Here is a 20,979-nt window from a genome sequence, read left to right as displayed (position 1 = left end):
GTGCACGTCGAGTGTAAACCTCTCTATCATCCCTGGTGTCGTCTCATTAGCCGCGTTGTTCCTCCTCTGCGAGCGATGACGGCGTTGACATTTAATCAATCTCTTCTTCTGTAGCTGAGCTGGGGGACTACAGTGAAACGGAGCATACGGCGGGCTACCTGTCGGAATTCAGCTTCATGCCCAACCCTCCGCAAGACTTCCACAAAGAGGTCGCCAAACACCACCAGCAGCACAGGTACGCACTCCCGAGATGCACAAGCTCATTAGAGATCACACACACATTCAAATGCATGTAAAAACTCACAGGGGCTGACACATTCAACTTAATTGGATTCCAAGCCTCAAATTGCAGCCTTTAGAGTAGGGCTGCACAATATTTTTTTATTTGTTTTTATTTATCGCAATGTCAACGACTTTGTTATTGCACTCACTTTTTCTAGTTGGTTGCAAGAGTAGCGGTATAAAACGGCACTTTAAAAGTCTTCTTTTATTGGTGCCTTTTGTATTCAGTTCTATAAACGAGTGTTAGAAATGATTTCCTTTCGCTCTTTTTTTAATTTATTCAACATGTAATTTGTTGTATTATAGTGCATATTGTGTTGCAGTGAACTGCACATGCCACAGTTTATCTGACCTTTTCCCTGCTGTTACTTCATTCATATCTCTGATTGCCCGTTTCTTTTGTTCCTTTTTGTGCCCTTCTCTTTCTCTCTCTCCTTCTACATATGCCTCTTTACCACATATACTCTCTCTGTTCCTTCCTACCCTGTCATCATCACTCTCTTTGCTCCAACACACAACCTCCCGTCCCCATCTGTCTTTGTACCCACCCCTTTCTCTCTCGCTCTCAGCGGTCTATCTCCTGCCCAGTCAGAGTTTAATTATCTGAACACAGCACGCACGCTGGAGCTTTACGGGATAGAGCTGCACTATGCAAGGGTAAGTAAGGTGTTATTCTGTGTTCACACTCAAGTCTGTTTAGGTGTGTTGCCGTGTCTACGCTCTGAGTCTCTGTGTTGCTGTTGGTCCCGTGCCTCCTGTTAGACAAATCTGCATGTGAACATTTCTTTCCTTCTTTTCCCGAAGCAGTACAAGATAATTTAATCCATAACCTCGTACAACCACTATCAGAATTTACATCAAAGAATCCCGATCTGCACCCCACTGTCACAACATGGCTGATTCAAAGCTGCTTTCATTCCCTCAGCAGCATCAGAGGAGGATAGAGAACCGGTTGGAGGAGCTGTAGTGTGTGTGCAGTCGATGTTGATGCCCACACCCTGCAGAAAGGCCACACATTGGCATTCAGCTCTCACTGAAGTGGCAGCAGATAGTAGCAGAGCAGCCACGTCACCATTTAGATGGATTTCTTTCATATAAAGTATTTTTAATGGAAAGTCGTGTGGAAAACATCACATGAATCTTTCACCTGGGCTGCTGAAGGGATCGGAACTATGTTGCATCAGCTAAGATGTCACGGTGAAGTGAAGATTGTGTTTCAACTTTAGAAATAGAATGGCAGTTGAACAGACATCGAACTCTTTGCCGGGGTCATTTGACCAGTTCAGAAGAAAATGGCGGTCACTGTTCTTTAAAGGCAACGGGACATAAGAAATGGCCACATCGTGCTATGTTTATTTGATTGGGAATGTCCATTCTACTCTCACTCTGATTCTTTGAACCCTGTTATGGATTGGGACTTTAACTCGTATTAAAATGTAAGAAAGGTTGCTCTCAAACTGAGTGAACCTGCTTGCTTGTCATGAGGGGATTTATTTTTTAGTTCTGAAAGCAATTAAAGAAACATGATGTGATGCTGATTTTTTTGAGAGTGCAATTAGATAAGCATGGCGTTGCATCATTTGGTTGCTTTCTATATAATAATAGTGACACTTTAGTCCAAAGAATGCAGCAATTGATTCATTAAGAAAGAATGAAAAATGTAAACGATTCCTGAGTCACCAGCTAGAAACCATCACGAAAATAAATCAAGTGAATCCGAGATGGTTCACTGTCTGGTTTTCCAGCTTAAGCTATTTATGATTATTGATCAAAACTTTAACATAATCACTTCTGATGTGTACATAAAGCAGCACAAGACAAATGTCATCATCAGTATCACGTTGCACATGCAGGATGTCCAGTGTATAAAATAAAAACATTTTAATTAGATAATCAATTGAGACTAAAGTCTATTGGACCTGAACTCTATTCTTGTCCCACACAGATTCTGATTTCCGTCTCTGTGGGTCTCATTAACCTCTACTCTTAGTTTGAGCCATGTGACCCAGAGCCAGGTCTGCTTTGTAGCAGAGAGAAAGCCTCTCTTTTATATTTCATAGTCCCGTGTCTCTGCTCGGCTTTGCTTCACTACAAACACACACACCTTCACACGCCCTGCTCTCCCCTCTTCAGGACCAGAGCAACACAGAGATTCTTCTCGGGGTGATGTCCGCCGGCATTGTGATTTACAAGAACAGGGTACGGATCAACTATTTCCCATGGTGAGTGACACACGCGCACAAAACATGAATGAACATGTGCCATTGAGTGTCCAGGCGGGAACTGCATGGTGCTCCAATGAGAGGTTGCTTTTTACTCAAAGGTTGTCAATGTGTGGGTGAGCGGAGTGAAGTTGTCGATCCTCAATAGGGACGTCGCAACAGCAGAAATGTTGTTCTGGTGACCTCTCTAATGGGGAGACGGATGTTGTGGGTGCTTTCGGTGACACCTTTAGGACCAGTAACGATAGTGTCAGATTTGAGTTTTTGAAGGTTGGCCTTTTCATCTATGATTTGCAGTTTTGGAGTGAATTGCTGTGGTGATGGATTCAGTAGATATGTAATCATCATCGGCAGCAGCCGTAGATAATGAGACCATGGAAACCCAATGAATCTCTGAGGGGGAAACATAGTCCTGAACCCGGGGGGACGCCTTGGGACTCGGGGGCAGTGGGACAGCTGTTGATGCTTGATCAGATTTTTAACACAACATTTCCACCAACAGTGTCAGTTCTGTGTTTCGGTTGGAGGGCAAAAATATTTACCAAAAGAGATGAAACATAAAACGTACAAGCATGTAACTCAAGCAAGTAAGTGCGAGACATGAGAGAAGGTTGTGGTCAGAAGTTCAACAGCTTCAGTTACACCTGCTGGAAGCCTACACACAGAGTGGCTCTAAAACCTACTCTGTAGCCAATAGCAGGAACATGGCAGCTCTCAGATGTGAATGAGTAGAACTGTGGATGAAAAACAGAAAACAAAAAGCGTTCTCCATTGATATGTTCGTCACTATTGGCAGCTCCTCTGTAACAGTTTGCTGCTTTACGTTCTGTGGACGCAGACAGCGTCTCTGTCATTCCCCCAATCAAACTCTTGATGTTCGTGTCACAAACCTCTCTGCCCCTCAAACATCTGCCAACTTCCCTTTAACTGCGTCCAGGAAGTCTTTTTACTGGGAAAATGTGCTGCGTAATATTTTGGTAACCTCAAACATAGTGATTATTGTCATCGCATGTACACGTTTAAGCCGGAGTTGATCTTTGCTGGAATTATGCAGATGAATCCACCAGATATTTCTAGGGGGAGGGCTCTATGTTGAACTCGGTTTCCTGGAAATATTATAGGCATCAAATCTGCTCACTCTCCTCCCCTCGTTGTCCTCTTTTCTTTTTTACCTCTCTAATTCACTTACTCTCATCACCCTATGTCTCTTCCTCTCGTTCTCTCCAAAGTATTGATTCTTGGAAATCTCCCATCCTCTGCTGCTGCACTGTGGGAGGCTAAATGTTAATGGTTGCCGGGGGTGGGATAGTAACAACTCAAATCCCTGTAACTCTGGAAGATAATTCACTCGTGTGGAGGCTTCACACACACACACACACACACACACACACACACACACACACACACACACACACACACACACCCTGACCAAATGCACATAGCAGCTGGTATGTATGTGTGTGTGTGTGTGAGCATCAGTGAATGTCTCATACAGTAAGATGTTTGTGATAAGAGGAGTTTGAGTGTACGCTCACCAAGAGTCTGTGGAATGAAGGCTTTTGTGTTACTGACATTGCAGGGAACTGAAGTCGTAAATCTGGGCACCCGCGTCTCATCTGGAGCCAAATCCATGACATTTTTAGTGTAAAGATTTGTTTTTTGGTTTTGGATACGTCTCCATGCAATGAATCAATGCACAGTCCTCCAAAGTGGAGAAAAAACAAAACAGTTTGCCCGCGTGAGTGTCTTCGTATCCAGTCTGCTGAGCTAAATTTAGAGACCAACAGTGGTGTCTACTACAGCTGTCCACTACCATGTGTGAGAACGAGAGAGCGACACAATAGGCCACAGTGTCTCTCAAACCTACACTCACAGATTTTTCTTCTCTCTCTCTTTCCATGTTTTTTCTTCCTCCTTCCTCTCTGAAACAAAATCTCACTATTTCGACATCGGCTTACGTCCTGTCACACCTCCTGGTGTCTCTTCTTTTGACGCGTCATCGTTCCCCCGTGCGTTTAATAAATGGAACCGTAAGATGCAGTAAGGAAGGGTCAAAAGAGAGAGATTTTTTTTGCCTCTTTCCTATTTCTCTTCACAGCAGCCTGATAGATGAGCCACACTTAGATGGGGGATGACTCACACCCTGCCTAAGCATGTGTGTGTTTGTCCATGCACGAGTGTGTGAGTAAGTATGTAAAATATATTTAGCAGTGAGCGATGAGTCACAGCAGCAACAGAGCTCTCGGAAGGGATTATGTTACTCCGCTGCTGCGCATCAGCAGACCTCGTACTGTGGCCGTGCGTGTGTGGTCTTCTGATTCAAGTATTATTTCATACCGCTTCGGCCTCTTTAGACGCATGAATAGCTATTACGCAGATTGATGGGAAAAGATTGGCATTGTTGAACCATTGAGAGACTCCAGCGTGGTCATACTCTCCCCCTCCAGCTATGGGAGGGGGAGCGGGTCGGAGGTTAAATGAACAGTTGGGATGTGACTCATGGGTCAGCTTACTTGACTAACAGGCGATTCATGGAGAAGTGTGCTTTTCAATTCTATGTGTTGATTCCTGAAAGGGACGTTTGGAATGCAGTACAACCATCTATGCTGCCAGTTATGAATGTTTTAACTCACCTGCATATTGCTTAGAATCTGGTGGACCGGCGCGAGTATGGCTAAGATGCAAATTGTGCATGGTAAAATTAAAATGCTGTGCGTCAAACATTGTTCAGACTCTCAGAAACTTTATTTTGAATTCCAGTTTCTAACCGAAGGTTTCAAAAGAGGCCAAATGTGCCTGATGTGGTTCTAGATCTCTGAATAGCCGCCCAGGGTGTGGTGTTTTGCTTATTGACAGGTGTGTCAGCATGTTTGAGATGCAGTCGACCAATAGGTAGGCGGGATAAGGAACGTCAACGTCATCTTCCTGCACACCCAGCTTGCTACCTTGAAAGATAATGACAGAAAAACATCCTTAATAATAGCGACAAAGGTGGACAAGAAGGATATAACTGTACAGGATATTGTAAGTTAACTTCCAGAAATAGCAACTGTTCTATTCAGACATAAAAAGTATGGGATTTTAATATTTCACTTGCATCTAAAGCTTCAATGGATGAAGACAGTGCTAAATAAGATAATATCCCCAACTGTAAGATGGCTGAAAGGGGGAAGAGAGGGATAATTGGATGTTGAGGAAGAAGAATCACAGTGGTGTGACCAATGACTGTTTATATCAACCTGAAAGCTGTGAGGAAAATAAAGCTGTTCTTTGTTTTGCGTTGAGTGCATTTGGGTTCAGACAATATGAAACAGTGCTTCTTTCTTCTGTGCCACACAATTGCATTTTAACACGGTGTCAATTGATTGTATTCAACTAACAAAGGCAGGGACAATTCAATGAGGTTTGATATCTGAAACAGTATTAATGATTATAATTGTGCAAAAACCATTGAATATTATCCCAATAGCTGGTCATGGCCATCAGGAGGAGCACATTTCAGCATATACAATGAAATTAAAAAGATAATGTAAAACATGAAACACTTAATCACTCAATGCCGTTTCTTCTGCACAATATTAGTCAATTTTGTTACTAGATTTCTAATTGGCTATTGAAATTACCAAAATACATTTTTCATCTACATTACTGTAAAAGAGAAGTAATACATATGTGTAATACACAATTATAATGTATATGTATTTCAAGAAAGTGCCCACTAATGATACTTTCCAAAGCAAAATGACTTTATTGAAAGTGTAAAAATGTAACATCAGTGTCCCAATACAGCTGATTGGCTCATTAACTGTGGAAACACTCACTTTATCTTTTCCTGCTTTCAGGTTGAAAATAGTGAAAATATCCTTCAAGTGCAAACAATTTTTCGTCCAGCTAAGAAGAGAGGCGGTAGGTGCACACACACACACACACACACACACACACACACACACACACACACACACACACACACACACACACACACACACACACACACACACACTAACTAGCACCTCCCTCCCACAATTGTGACGTGTGTATGTCTTTCTGTGCATACTGTTAGATGTGTGTGTGTGTATATACTTTAGATGTTATCTGAGCTGTGTCTGCATGTGTCTATAATCTGTATCGGATTAACCCCCTGCTGTCTGTGACCTCGTTGACTCTGCTCTCATCCCCCACTGTGTCCTGCATCCCTTGTTTGACACGTGGATCTTTTCTTATTCATAATGCAACAAACAATTGTACAGACAATTGACCTGTCAACGGATTAGCGTTATATAGCTGGAAGTTATGATTTTATTTGGAAAATATATCCACACATTGAGTCAGCTGCAACACCCTAACACACTGAAAGGAAATGGTTGTAGTAGATATCTAAAAGTAATGGATAAACAGTTGAAACAATTAGCTAAAAGTACTGGTTAAACAGTGAGATGGTTAGCACACACTGCCTGTCTTTACTGCATAATCTTTACTTTATGCCGACTGTAGGACTCAGATAAACTGAATTCTGGTCACATCACATGCTGAATGCCAAACTCTTATTTAAAGGCCCACTAACCATTTTCTTTCCCTCCCTGCACACAGACTGAGACCCGGGAAACGCTGCTGGGCTTCAACATGGTGAACTATCGGGCCTGTAAAAACTTGTGGAAGGCCTGTGTGGAGCACCACACCTTCTTCAGGCTGGATCGGCCTATCCCACCACAGAAGAACTTCTTCGCTCACTACTTCACCCTGGGCTCGAAGTTCAGATACTGGTGACACACGCACACACACACACACACACACACACACACACACACTATATATATATATATATATATATATATATATATATATATATATATATATATATATCCATATCCACAGTGCAAGACAGTGAGTTTCCGAAAGGTCTGACCCTGACAGCCAGACTTTGACATGGACCAGACTTGTGGATTCGTTGTCTACATTTCACTCTGTCTGCCTCTCAGTAAACATCAACAGAAGTACATGTTTGTTTGGAGGTTTATGCAGTTGTTTTTCCTTTGGGTTAAAAGGATGAAACACTGGAAGTGCCTCTCATGTTATCTTCACCCAGAAAACCACAACTTAATTATTTATGGCGTCCATGTGCACCTCTCCAACAAACTACTTTTACATTGGTGATGTTCTATACATTTTGGGGAGTTTTACATTATTATTTTATTATTTGACTATATTGTGCCTTGTGACAACTTAGTTTCACTTCATTGGCTCTTTCTCTTTTCTATGAAATGAGTGTGAGAGGTGAACTGAGCGTTTGAGGTCTTGTGATGCATTATTGAGCGGCAGTGATGCAACCCCAGCAAGCTTTGCTCTGATGTTTGGCTTGATGGTGTGTCTGTGTGTTTTTGCTCTTTGGATATTGACTGAAATTCCAGCACGATACGCCTTTGAATTGAGAATTTGTGTTATTAAAAGTGTATTATATGATGAAATATCCATGTTGAATCTGTTGCACTTTTTACTGGCAGACTCGACTGCTAATGCTGGTGTTATTTTGACTAGTTTGTAAGATTTCATTTTAAGGCAGATTTTATTTCTGGGGAAAATATGGCAAATTAAAGTAAACTTAGCATTGTAAATTATTACTATACATTTTAAAACCTTGCTAAACCCAAGAGTTAAAGATGTTCAGTCTTTTTCACCAGTTAAAGTTATATTTTCCAAGACCGTCCACTGACGGTTGTTGTTGTTTCTGTCTCCAGCGGGCGGACGGAGGTGCAGTCTGTGCAGTATGGAAAGGAGAAAGGCATCAAGGACCGGGTATTTGCCAGGTAATAGACAGCGTTCTTGTTAGTTCAATGAACTACAGGAACTTGTTTTATTGTTATTGTTTTTATTTTGGACACAACCAAATTAATGTCTCGGTCTGCGCAGATCGCCCAGCAAGCCGTTGGCCAGGAAGCTGCTGGGCGGAACTGACTGGGAGTCAGTCAGCAGGAACAGCCTATCAGATGAGAGACTGGAGACCCAGAGCCTGCCCACTCGCTCGCCACCCGGGACGCCCAATCAGTGAGTCATAGTTTCAGGCTTCACTTCAGCTTCCCTGTTAGACAGCTGTGGCTGTGGAAATGTAAATGTTCAACATGGTGGGGAATATTCAAAATGACTGTTTTACAGGAATTTAATTACACAAATTAAGTTCACTGAGATGTAAGGGAAGCCAAGTATAGTTTTAAAACAATATTGTTGTATTCATGTTTGTAGAAGAAACGCTTTGTCATTGTTTTGTTTTTGTTTTGTCATTTGTAGTTAATGTAGTCTGTAGTTCATGTTTATTATGAAACCAGCTCTGACAAGTTGACCTCTCTTTGTTTAGCGGGCAGCCAGGTCTGCCAGCTGCAGAAGAGACTAGGGAGTCACTACTTTATTGTGTCCTTGAGCAAGTCTCTGAAGCCAAACCATGACCTCTGACCTCTGACCTCTGACTTGATTATTATTTCTCCCAAAACATATCCAGAAAACATTGCATAAGTTCACATCGATTCCTGCAGTTTGCATTTATCAAGTATCGTTGAAAGGTTTTGATTCTTCAGCCAATAGTACTTCAGCGTTTCAGTGTCCAAACAAAGACAGTATTGAGCCTCACAAGTCCTTTTTCTAATCAAAACACAAAATTGTGATTTAAATCAGAAACTTAAAGAGCAAGTCAGAGTACGTTTCTGAATATGCATTGGAAAGCAGCTTTCTGTTACTTCAGTGTTTAATAGCCAAAGCAACGGACACATTTTGGTCTGTGCCAAAACAGATTTGAGGATGTTTTCTCAGCCCTTTAACGCTGTGTGTCTTTGTGTGTTTTGTTCATCAGGAACTCACTGTTTGTACAAGAGGGCACACGACTACGCCCTTCTTCCGTTGGCCACCTGGTCGATCATGTGATCCACGCTTCACCCAGCTTGCCTGTCTTCTCCTCCTCCAATCACAGGTCAGCGTCGTCCACGCAGGCCAACAGCATCAGCTTGGACTCCACACCGTAAGTCTCAAGTCTCAACTAATTTGTCACTATCGTTTTCATTTTTCCCTGTGTTCTTTTTCCCACTTTATTTAAAGCTGTTTGTCTTCGGGATAAAAAATAAAATAAAACACAAACCTTTGTACAGGGAATTACATTTCACTTAACTGCCTCATAAATAAAGCCCCCCCCCTCTTAATTTTGAAGTTTCATTTTATTCATCAGTGTTAGTGCCACTCTGTCTGACTGTACTGCTGAGTTGACTGTTTTTTAAATGTCTGTCTGTGCCTGTGGCTTCTCCAAACAGTTCACACCCTCTCCCAGTGTCACTTAGCTGGCCCCATTGAAAGATGAACCCTTTGAAAACCAGCCTGTAAAATGTGTTTATAGCGGGGAGCAGGGCGGAGAGGTTAGACAGGGCTGAACTAGGAATTAATGTGTTTGTTTTCGGCATGCCCTTATTGTGCTTGCACGTTATAAAATATCTGCAGAACGTATAAAGTTTCACATTTCTGTTTGCCTAAAAGTCTATGAGTCAAAGCTGAGACTAGACTGAATATATCTCATTCAGTTTAAGCGGGATATTAGAAAAGAAAAGGCAGTATGAGAAAGGTTATCTGTTTTGTTAACTTTAAAGCATGCACACATGTTCTAGAAAAATGAGTTCATCCTTAAAATATCATCTTTTATTTTTAAATTTAAATGTCCAGACGGAACATTTTACTGTACGGAGCTGGAAATGAGCCACGCATGTAAGATGCACATATGTGCTGTTGAACGAGGCTGTAGATACAGCATGCTTTTTCGTGTGTGTGTGTGTGTGTGTGTGTGTGTGTGTGTGTGTGTGTGTGTGTGTGTGTGTGTGTGTGTGTGTGTGTGTGTGTGTGTGTGTGTGTGTGTGTGTGTGTGTGTGTGTGTGTGTGTGTGTGTGTGTGTGTGTGTGTGTGTGTGTGTGTGTGTGTGTGTGTGTGTGTGTGTGTGTGTGTGTGTGTGTGTGTGTGTGTGTGTGTGTGTGTGTGTGTGTGTGTGTGTGTGTGTGTGTGTGTGTGTGTGTGTGTGTGTGTGTGTGTGTGTGTGTGTGTGTGTGTGTGTGTGTGTGTGTGTGTGTGTGTGTGTGTGTGTGTGTGAGAACATTTCTCAGCTGGAAGTCCGACTGGTTAAGTAACATTACAGCGGTAGTTCTGCTGCCTACTAAGCTAAACACACGCCGAGTTGTTGGCGCATCCTTCTGTTACAGAGCCAAACGATGACATAGTCACCTGCTCGCTCTTACTCACACAGCACACATTATCATCCATATTATTGAATTGGCTTTGATATGTCCATTGTGATAGCCAGTAAGGTTTTCAATACGCACATCAGCTTAATGTTTAAAAAAAAATGTAATTCCTAAAATTTCTGTTTTAATAAACTTTCACTTTTAAGCAAAACTTCTTGGATTCATATTTGTCGAGTCAGTTTGTTGACTCATGTGCTTGAAATATCAAATAGCAAAAAGAATCAACAAGAAGCCATGTGTTGATCATCATCCTCGTGAATACACGCTGCTATTGTACATTTAAATTTATTTAACCAGGAAAAGCCTCAAATTTACAAGTGTCCTGAAAACACATAACCGTACATAATCGCATTCAGCCTGTTGATGCTATAGTAAGATTAAACTGAGCTGTTTACATGATTGACTTCTCCTCTGCCAACCCCATTGGGAGGACTTCTTAAAAGATTTGGTTCCTATCTATATTCAATTTGTTTTTTGGGGAGCTATTAGTTCTGAATCTTCTGAATTCCCAATTATGTTAGTCGGCCTTCTTTGGGGAAAACCATGCATCCCTAAACTTAAAGAAGCATTTACAATAACTGTATATTTTCAATCCTGTCTTCATGTCTGTCTCTTTGCTCAGGCCCATAATCCAAATTTCCCCAATGTTCCTCCCAAGATTTTCCTCCAATAAAAACTAAATTAGAATCTGGTTTCTGTCCCACAGGCCACAGTCAGTTCAACACATCAGCAATACAACAAAGTCGTAACCCTCAGACACGCTCTATAATGTTCTGTTTTTAGTTGTGTAGAGTCAAAAGCACCACGGCACTTTGCCGGGAGGGTTTTCAAAATGCAGTGTTTATATTTTGTTGACGATGTAAGGGAACAAAAAGGGACGGTTCTATCGTAGATTGTACCAACACATTGCATGCTACTGCATAGTGTGTCACGATAGCTTACTTAGTGTTCTATGATCAGACGTGTTTCTTCACAGATGTAAAGCAAAGGTTGGCTTCAGAAATGATTTTTTGTTGAAAAACATCTCTAAAAATAGTTTTTAAATGTACTTTTTGGTTTCTTTTCTGGTTTAAGACTTGGTCACTGTGCCCATGTCGGGCTATCCTCTGTCCAGTGTTCATTCTGGCAGCTACATTTAGTCTTCATCCTAAACTTTAGATGAAAATCACATTCTACTCCTTTTTAGTCCTCATAGTTTTAGCCGACGGCAACTTCAATGGTTTTAGTCCCGTTTAGTCGACATTTTATTTTTGTTTCAATCAACATTTAGTCATTCCCTGTGACAAAATGTTCTCTCTCGTCATTTTGTCAGAAACATTTTTTTTTATCTCATCTTAGTATTGTGTCAAATGTTCCCTTTTAGTCATGAGATCATATTATTATCAGTATTAAAATTTCAGATAATCTAGTCTTGCCAAAATGATTTTGTCCATTTTAGTTCAACTTATTTTACCTGAGAAAATGTCAGACATTCCAGCAGCACAAATGTCAGGACTGAGACGAGGAGGACAGTGACGGACAGTTTGAGAGAGAGGAGGAGAATGTGCATGGTGACACAAACAGTTAAGTTAGATTTTTTTTAACTACATTTTTTCGCCTCATTTCTTCAACAGTATTGCATTTAATGACTGCAGTATCGTCGTCGTCTAGTCTTAAGAAAAAAAGATTGTCGATGAACATATTTCATCGTTGTTTTTGTTTATGAAATGTAACACTTTCTCTGTGAGGCTTTCAAAGCAAAAGAAGACATTTAAAAATTCAGTCACCTTCAAAGTATTTGACAGAAGGAAAACTAAAAAGGCGGTCTTAGTTAGAAAAAGGGTTAAATATCTTTATCCCAGGGCCTTGGCTTCATTGTGTGAATGAAGCTACTTTTACTATTATCCCTTTCACTCGAGAAAAGTGATGCAGGAGGAGGCTCAGGCCTGCTGTGCACTGCCCTCCTCTTGAGAGCCCGACCTGCGTTTGACCCATGATACATGTTCGTTTCCGTGTGTGTGTTTAAGACACAAAGTGGCACCAGTAGCAGCAGCCAAAACAAAGGCAATGCTCTTTGACTGCCGCTCCCCCAAGAGTGCCTGCACACGACCACGCACACACTTACATTCACAGACTCAGAATCAAATGACTTGCTTTTACCCCCCAGAGTGAGATCCACAATGCTGCTTGAAAGCCTTACCTGGCTGCGTGTGTCGTTTCATCGTACACACTGACTGCCTTTTACTGTCTAGATGATGGGGGGGGGGAAAGGGTTCCCTCTTGCAGCCTTTTTATTGAGGTTAATGCATTGTGACTAACACAGTGCTAAGCCTCTCTGTCTTTTGCAATCTTTTGTCTCTCTCTCTTCCCTTTATCTCTTTTTCTACCATTGTCTCCTTTTTCTTTTTCTACTAAAGCGCCCACCTCGTTAACAAACAGCACAATCTTTAGCTCGACCATTAGTCTTGTCTTTTTCTGTACTGCATGTTTTTGTCTTTGGTTTCCCACCATATTTATTTAAAATGCCACGCTGTGGTTTCATCAGTATCAACATTCACACTTCTCTCCCTCTTCTTTATTTTCATCTCCTCTCTGTCCCTGACTCGCCCCTCCCTCTGTCTTTACCTCCCTCAGGTCTCCAGAGGCGCTAGATGGCCTGCCTCCAGCTCTGCCCCCCAAGCAGCTGAGCAGGAAGACCTTGAGCCAGATCATCCAGGCCCACTCCCAGCAGAGCCTCCTGGACAACCACCTTAATGAGATGTACGACGTCCCTGTCAACACTGATAAGACCACGGTCAGTATGTCAAAACAAGACTGTAACACGGCGTACATATAAATATGCCCGGTTACATTAGGCATTTGAATGAAATACTCAACCCAGCAGTCCGTCAAAATGTGTTGCACAAGTTTTAACACATGCCCTCATTTTATTAAATAGATTTATTTTTAAATATTAATTTGCATTTTGAGGTTCTAAGCATTTTTTTTATTCAGAAACATCATTAGAAATGCAAATAAATGTATTGCAATGTAACTATTTACTTGAATAACACACGGAAGAGTACATTATGGAGCATAGAAGATACTAAGAATGGCCTGGTAGGCCCAACCATTGCCTGGGACACGGTTAAAGCAACAATGGGAGCAAGACTAATCTCTAGAACGGCATACTAAAATAAGATGAATAGGACAAAATACGATGAATTAGAGAAAGCATTGAGACAACTAGTGAAACAACAACAAAAAGATGGGGACAAAGGAGTGTCAAACCAGATAAAAGAATTAAAAAAATAAATGGAGAACACCTTGAATGAAGAATTAGAAAATAAACTGAGATTCACAAAACAAACCTTTTATGAATCGGGCCCGAAAGCAAACAAAATCTTAGCAGCGCGCGTCAGGAAAAAACAAAGTATTAATTCAATAATACTCAGAAATGAGACCCCATAACTAATAAAATAACCTACGAACCAGAAGAAATTCATACAACTTTTAACGATTACTAAGAAACCCTATACTCACAGCCTAAGAATGTCAATGAAAATAACATTAAACAATACTTGTCATCATTAGATCTTCCTTCCATAGCAAAAATACAAAATGACGAATTAACTGCCCCCATCACAAAAAAAGAATTGGACTTGGCGATTAGTAAATTGAAAACAAATAAATGTCCAGGGAGCGAGACTACGGTCGGCTGTCGAGCTATAAACTGAACATCACAAAAACACAGGTACTGTCTCTTCACACCAAGTAAGGCAATTAGGCAGAACTATAAACTGAAGTGGGAAGCAACATGTTAATTACTGAATGAACAAAATATATGAATAGGATACAGAAAGATATAACAAAATGGTCAACACTAGTATTGCATCAAGAATTGAGGTGGTGAAAATTAATGTACTGCCCAGAATCTCAGTTCACAACATGGGACAAACGGATATCCCGGTTTGTCTGAACAGGAGCAAGGCCAAGGGTCAAACTTGAGACACTCCAAATTGACAAGAACTGAGGCCTAGCACTGCCACATCTCAGAGAATACTATTACGCGGCTCAATTGAGATACATTGATTGGTGCTCCCCGGAGTATTGAGCTGGATGGAAACATAATCTCAACCCCAGGTCAGGCTATGTGGAAAAGAATATACCGACCAAAAAGGAGAACATTACATTATAGAAGAATCACTGAAAATTTGTCAAAAAATACAAATTGGGAGGAGACTGTAAACTTCTGATTTGGCCCTTTCAGACCACCAAGTTTAGACCGGGACAGATAGATAATACTTTTGTACGCTGGAGAGAAAAAAGAACAACGGCTGTATGTACATTTATAGAGGGAAAAACTCAAAAGAGAATTTTATTTAGGAAACGATGACCTGTTCAGATATTTACAGCGAAGACATTTCTATGATACATACATTTAAAAAGGAATATCAGTAGTAGGTAATGAAGTGATCGAAACTGTACAGTAGTTGACAAAAAACGAAACGGAAGAAACACACTATATGTAAAACTGAAATGAGAAGTAGAACTGAACATTAAACTGTGGAAGAGTGATTGGCGTTCCATGTGTAGAACGCAACACACTTCCATCAGCTCTAGAAGACGGAGGGAATTTGGTTGCAAGTACTTAATCTGCTTTTTCATTACACCCCACACAAAACATAAACAATTGGGTAAAGAGCAGCCATGCTGGAGAGTGTGGGCAGATGAATGCCAACCACTCACACATTTTCTGGACATGTATAAAACTACAAACATTCTGGGCCAAAGTTATTCAGACTCTGGAGGAGATCCTATGCTTCAAGATTCCCAGGGACCGATACCTGGCGACATAATTCAAAAGGAGGACATCTACCTCTTTAAAATCTCCATTGTAGAGGAAATATACTCTACATACTCAAAATGACAACGCAGGGAAAAGGGCCTAGGAAAAGATGAGTAATGTTCTGAGCTGACCTGAAAAGAATGGATCAAAAATTGTAAAGAGCGATTGGTAACCCCCTGTTAATTTACTTTATTTTTTTACCCTCATTTTGTCCTTTCCGGTGTTTTGTCACATTTTTTGTTCTGTGAAACAGCAACTGAAAAAAGAAAAAAAGAAAAAGTTAAAAAAGAAAAATAATGCAAATAAATTACAACCAGAACTGTCTTCAAATAAATAGGTTATTTATTCTGCAAAAGAAACGTTTTTTCTGCCCCCTAGTGGCCAAACATATTTATTTTGCCCTCTAAATCATGATCTTATCTTAAAGATGTGGAGCTGGCATTCCAATTGAGTGCAGATTTACTCTGAATGCAACAGTAGAATAGGGTGGATGGTCTGGAGGATAGTAGTATGTGAATTCTATTCATCTGTCTCAAATTTTGCAGCTAAATGGAGTTGTTCCTCATGATAATCTGGTCCTGATTAAGATGATTCCTGACGAACATGGACGTTTTGGCTTCAATGTCAAGGTGAGAGCTGATAGTAGTTGGAAAATGTTCTATTCTTTGTTCTGCTCTTGTTTTGGTCTTTGGTTCATCACTTGTACTTAATGCATCGGGACCAATTCCATACTCCTGGTTTGAACTGTTAACTCTTCTTTAGAAAAGAAGTGTGTCAAAGGTTTCTCGCAGCTAACTGATCTTCCCTGTGTGTGTCCAGGGGGGAGCTGACCAGAAGATGCCCATCATTGTGTCTCGAGTGGCTCCTGGAACATCAGTGAGTCAACAAGCATATGATACGAGCAGTATGGTACTGATTAGGCCAAAAATGTCATACTGATTTAGAAAAAAAATCCTCAGATAAGTCTGCCTTGCTTGTTGTATCCCACAATGCATTATTTAATTTTGTTATTGTTGTGTGCAAGTTCATCACTTAATTCACTTCTGAGAATTTGTGAGGTGAGAAATCAACTGTGGATTTAGAAATTTGATGGCAAATCAAAACTTTGTCCCAAAGTCTTCGAAGTTGATGAGCTCCACAACGGGCACCAACGGGCCAAACACTCTCACAGTGGTGCTGTGAGCTTACTAGAGCAGTAGAGTCTGATTGCATCCGCGTCAGGGCGTTCCTCGGCTGCAGCTCTCCCAAGACACCGGTCTCGTAGACGAGAGGCTTTTAATTCCCTGTTGAGGGAACACAAAAGTCCAGTTTAAAATTAAGGGAAACCTGTGGTCATCTGTCTTTTTGGCCTTGTTTTGGTGTTGAAAAGCACTTTCGGGCGTAGCTTGCTCGCCAGCCGGCCATTCACAACCGGCTAGAGAGCAAATTATTTAGCGTTCTCATATCTTAAGACATTTTCTACTATATTATTCAATTTTTGTCACACTAAAGAAGTTACTATACTACTGATGATGCTATCTCGCCATTCTCATCGTGTCTCCATTCTTCTTCTTCAGGCCGACCTGTGTGTGCCTCGCCTTAACGAGGGGGACCAGGTGGTCTTAATTAATGGGCGGGACATCTCTGACCACACCCATGACCAGGTGGTCATGTTCATCAAAGCCAGCTGTGAGAGCCATTCTGGAGAGCTGATCCTATTGGTCAGACCAAATGGTGAGTTGTCCCCATTGGTTGGATCTCATCCGAAAGTGACACAGTAGATCCAGTAATTCAACTTTGGTGAACTCTGAGTGGCGATGTCGCTCCTAAAGACCTCTGGTAAATCGTTAATAGGAAACATCTCTAGCGCTTTCCAATCAAAGCAACCAACAGTGTAAACAGGAAGTCATTGTAGCATTACAAGCTGTTACATAACTGGCATATACAATTGTTATTTATGGCCGCCAGCTACATCACCGTTACACTGCAAGTTTGGAATCAGAAGTTACATTTATGTTTTTCTTCTTTACTTCAACAAGATAAACAAACAGTATAATTTAGACACCAAATGTATCATTTATTTGTGAAAGTGATTTTGCCCCCGAAAGAATAATAATTAAATGATTCAAACTTCCATTTAGTTGAAATCCCCACAGTGTTTATGACGGAGGAGAATGCTGTTGGATTTGTTATCCAGCCATCTGACAAACTTATGTGGGAGGAGATTTCAAACTTTCCAACGGTAGTGTGCATCTGGCAGTTACTGGGTGTGAACATTTAGTGAACGCTAATCTGAACATGTGGTGCAACCCATTTTAATGTAGTGATGCATGAATTTCCACTTTATAAACCAGGAAAAGTGTAACACCCAGACAGCACACTCTTAAAGATTAACATCTACACATCTGGTCACCAGCCTTGATAATTCTTCTGGTCTTTTCTGGACTGCTAAATCTCACTCTTGTACTTTGAGAGGAGATGTGTGAAGTTACAGCTCAGCCATATATACTGTATATTCACCGTGTAGAAAGATGGCAAATCATTTCCCTTTAATCAGCATATGTGAAGCAAAGGGAGCTTTTCAAGATGATGGGGATTCTTGGTATTTTAACTCTGTCAAAGAGGGTTTTATGGATTATATTCTCTCCTACAGGAGGGTAGATATAAGATTACATCAATGTATTAAATGCCTGTCAATTCACATAATTGTTTTTGCTGTTTTTCTTAAATGTAGGCATATAGGTATTTGCCGATAGATGAACTATGTATTCCTATCGTTCAGTGCTTTGGTTGTGAATTCAAGCGTTTCTTTATCCTGCATGTTTTCTTTTTTCATTATGTAGTTCTTTAAAGGTAAATCAACTCCTCTGTGTCTATAAACTGTGACATATGTTTTATTTGTCCCATTCAGCCATCTATGACGTGGTGGAGGAGAAGGTGGACTCGGAGCCAGATTTTCAGTATATTCCTGAGAAGTCCCTTCAGGACCCCGCCCAGCTAGACCAGCATGCTTTGAGGGACTCCATGGTCATTCTGAAGGAAGGCCTGAGCAGTGGAGCCATCCTCGCTCAGTTTGATGTAAGGAGAAAGTATTTATAATAAACACACATACTGTATATAGATCCTGTGCATGTATGCTTACAGAGACAAACTTGTGAAATGGTTACAAGCACATTTGTCACACATTTTTTTCCTCGTTCACATTCCCGTAACTTCCTGTCCTTTTATCATAACCACTTAACAGCTTCCTGTTTAAGCTCTGTGTTGTGCTCTTACTGGAGAGGAATGTCGGACTCAAACACACACACATAAATGAACCCAAAGATATTGTAGTGATTTTGTAAAGTATTTTCTTACATTTTAATTGTCAAAGAAGTTAGTGTACGTAAAGCGCAAAGTAATATCTGGGGGTTACAACTTTAATATGAATTTGTGTTGCTTTTCTTACAGCAACTGTACAGGAAGAGGCCCGGGATGACCATGCTGTGTGCCAAATTACCTCAGAACGTTTCCAAAAATCGCTACAGAGACATATCTCCTTGTACGTATTTCTGTCGGCTTGTGTGTTTAAATATGAACTGACATTGGTCCTTTTTTGATACTCTCTCTCCTCCAATCTTTTCCTTCAATGTTTGTCAATTGTTTGTTTGTAATCTTACTCCCTTTATTGTCTTTTCTCCGACGTGCAGATGATGCCACGCGGGTCATTCTGAAAAGCACAGATGACTACATCAATGCAAATTACATCAATGTGAGTTTGTTTCTATTTTATCTCTCCATCAATATCTCTGCGAGACGTGGTGGGTGGGTGGTCGGTCTGTTTGGCTAACCATCAAAACACATGTTCGTCGTACTGGTGAATGAATTAGCCACATGAGCTTTACGAGCCAATAACATTGTGAGTTCATGTTTTGCATTTTTTTTTAAGTCAGCCATTTAAGCTATCAGCAGCTCAATAAATGTTATTGATTTACGCCCCTTTCAGATTTATCTTTAGGTAATGCATTTTTGGTAGTCATTCTTGAGTCTCTGTTAATGCCCTGTAATGACTGTACTGAACATGACCTTAACATATATAAAAGCACAGCAAAGATTAATGAGCTGGAAAATAATGATACGGCAGAAGAAAACTATTCTCACACGCTGCATCAAAGAAAGATTTTTCAAACATGTTTTTTAGGCTTAATTAATTAGGACACTCACTTCTCACTCGTCTAATCAACTCTTTACATCCACTAATACATTTTCTCATCAATGTCATAATTTATTAGATGGAACACATCCTGCTGCCTTTGGTCAATCTGACAGTGCCAGACGTTCTGTTGTTGTTCTCATTTAATTTCTCTGTATGTGAAGTGTTTGGACATTCATCCTTTAAGCACTCAAGTTGTCAAGGAGATGTTTCTCCTTGACAACTTGATTAACAAGAAATTAAAAATATATGAGAAATGTACGTCATTATGGGATGGCATTCAATTGCAGTTTTAGTGTCACTATAATGTCACAAGGTCTGAACTTGTAAGTGACTCACAGGCATAATCAAACAGGAGGCCAAACGCTGCTACCTTGCCAGCACGTTAAAGTATTGAAGAGCATGTCTTGATTTATTTTTTGGCCAAAGTTAAAGTGGTTCTACCTTTTCTAGAGCAACCTGAGAACATGTAGCTCTCTGCACAGCTGAAAACAAGCTGTAAAGTGAAATCGCTGTAACCGAATATCTCTGAATCTCAATGTCTGTGGGTCTCTCTCTCTGTAGATGGAGATTCCAGCCTCAAGTCTTATAAACCGCTATATTGCATGTCAGGGCCCCCTGCCCAACACCTGCCCCGACTTCTGGCAAATGACTTGGGAGCAGGGCTCTTCTATGGTGGTGATGCTGACTACGCAGGTCGAGAGAGGACGGGTATGTAGAGGCATTATTCAAAGACGAGGACAGGAAACCACATATGGTCTGCAGCATGTTGGGAAAAAAATATTGTTGTTGTCTGATCCATTAAAAACAAAAACCATTACTGTGCACGTGTCATTGATTTGAATTTTGCAAGCCTGATAAAACCCAAATTTCCCATTTGTAGCTGTTAGATAATAAAATGCATGTGTAGATAAATTCTTTGTCTTAATTCTCCTGTCAAAAATATTCATCTATTACAACACACTGCTTTTGGGAACATTTTGTCTTTTGTTCATTTGAACATTATTCATTAAAAACACAAAGTAAGTCGAATTTGTGTGTGGAAAAAAAAAGATCCATTAATCATCAAACTAGGTGGGAATTTTCAAACATGCATCGTTTGCTAATTTCTTTAAAAAGAAGTGTTTAAAGGAAAAGTTGTGACACGACATCTTGAAATCACGATCCATTCATACCACTGGAGGTTTTTAATAATTCCAGATGTATTGAGCGTATATGCTATATATTTGTGTATTAATA

At 40.6% G+C, this 20,979-nt stretch overlaps 1 protein-coding gene across 2 annotated transcripts in view; it reads left to right on the top strand.

The window, feature by feature from the left end:
* The window catches only part of ptpn4a (protein tyrosine phosphatase non-receptor type 4a), a 62,583-nt gene that overhangs the window by 35,534 nt on the left and 6,070 nt on the right, over positions 1-20,979 (top strand). For both annotated transcript variants that reach the window (XM_034562559.1, XM_034562558.1), the window contains exons 8-23: positions 115-235; positions 852-939; positions 2,416-2,504; positions 6,347-6,410; positions 7,092-7,264; positions 8,237-8,305; positions 8,409-8,543; positions 9,340-9,504; positions 13,376-13,535; positions 16,115-16,198; positions 16,389-16,445; positions 17,126-17,282; positions 18,460-18,626; positions 18,999-19,089; positions 19,238-19,299; positions 20,305-20,451. In XM_034562559.1, the coding sequence (XP_034418450.1) occupies positions 115-235; positions 852-939; positions 2,416-2,504; positions 6,347-6,410; positions 7,092-7,264; positions 8,237-8,305; positions 8,409-8,543; positions 9,340-9,504; positions 13,376-13,535; positions 16,115-16,198; positions 16,389-16,445; positions 17,126-17,282; positions 18,460-18,626; positions 18,999-19,089; positions 19,238-19,299; positions 20,305-20,451 (1,829 nt within the window). The remainder of the gene's footprint in view (positions 1-114; positions 236-851; positions 940-2,415; positions 2,505-6,346; positions 6,411-7,091; positions 7,265-8,236; positions 8,306-8,408; positions 8,544-9,339; positions 9,505-13,375; positions 13,536-16,114; positions 16,199-16,388; positions 16,446-17,125; positions 17,283-18,459; positions 18,627-18,998; positions 19,090-19,237; positions 19,300-20,304; positions 20,452-20,979) is intronic.

Source organism: Cyclopterus lumpus, chromosome 21 (genome assembly GCF_009769545.1).
Source record: "Cyclopterus lumpus isolate fCycLum1 chromosome 21, fCycLum1.pri, whole genome shotgun sequence".
In the NCBI taxonomy this organism is placed as follows: Eukaryota; Metazoa; Chordata; class Actinopteri; order Perciformes; family Cyclopteridae; genus Cyclopterus; species Cyclopterus lumpus.
Note: the sequence above shows the minus strand (reverse complement) of the source record. Positions and strands in the feature narration are given on the sequence as shown.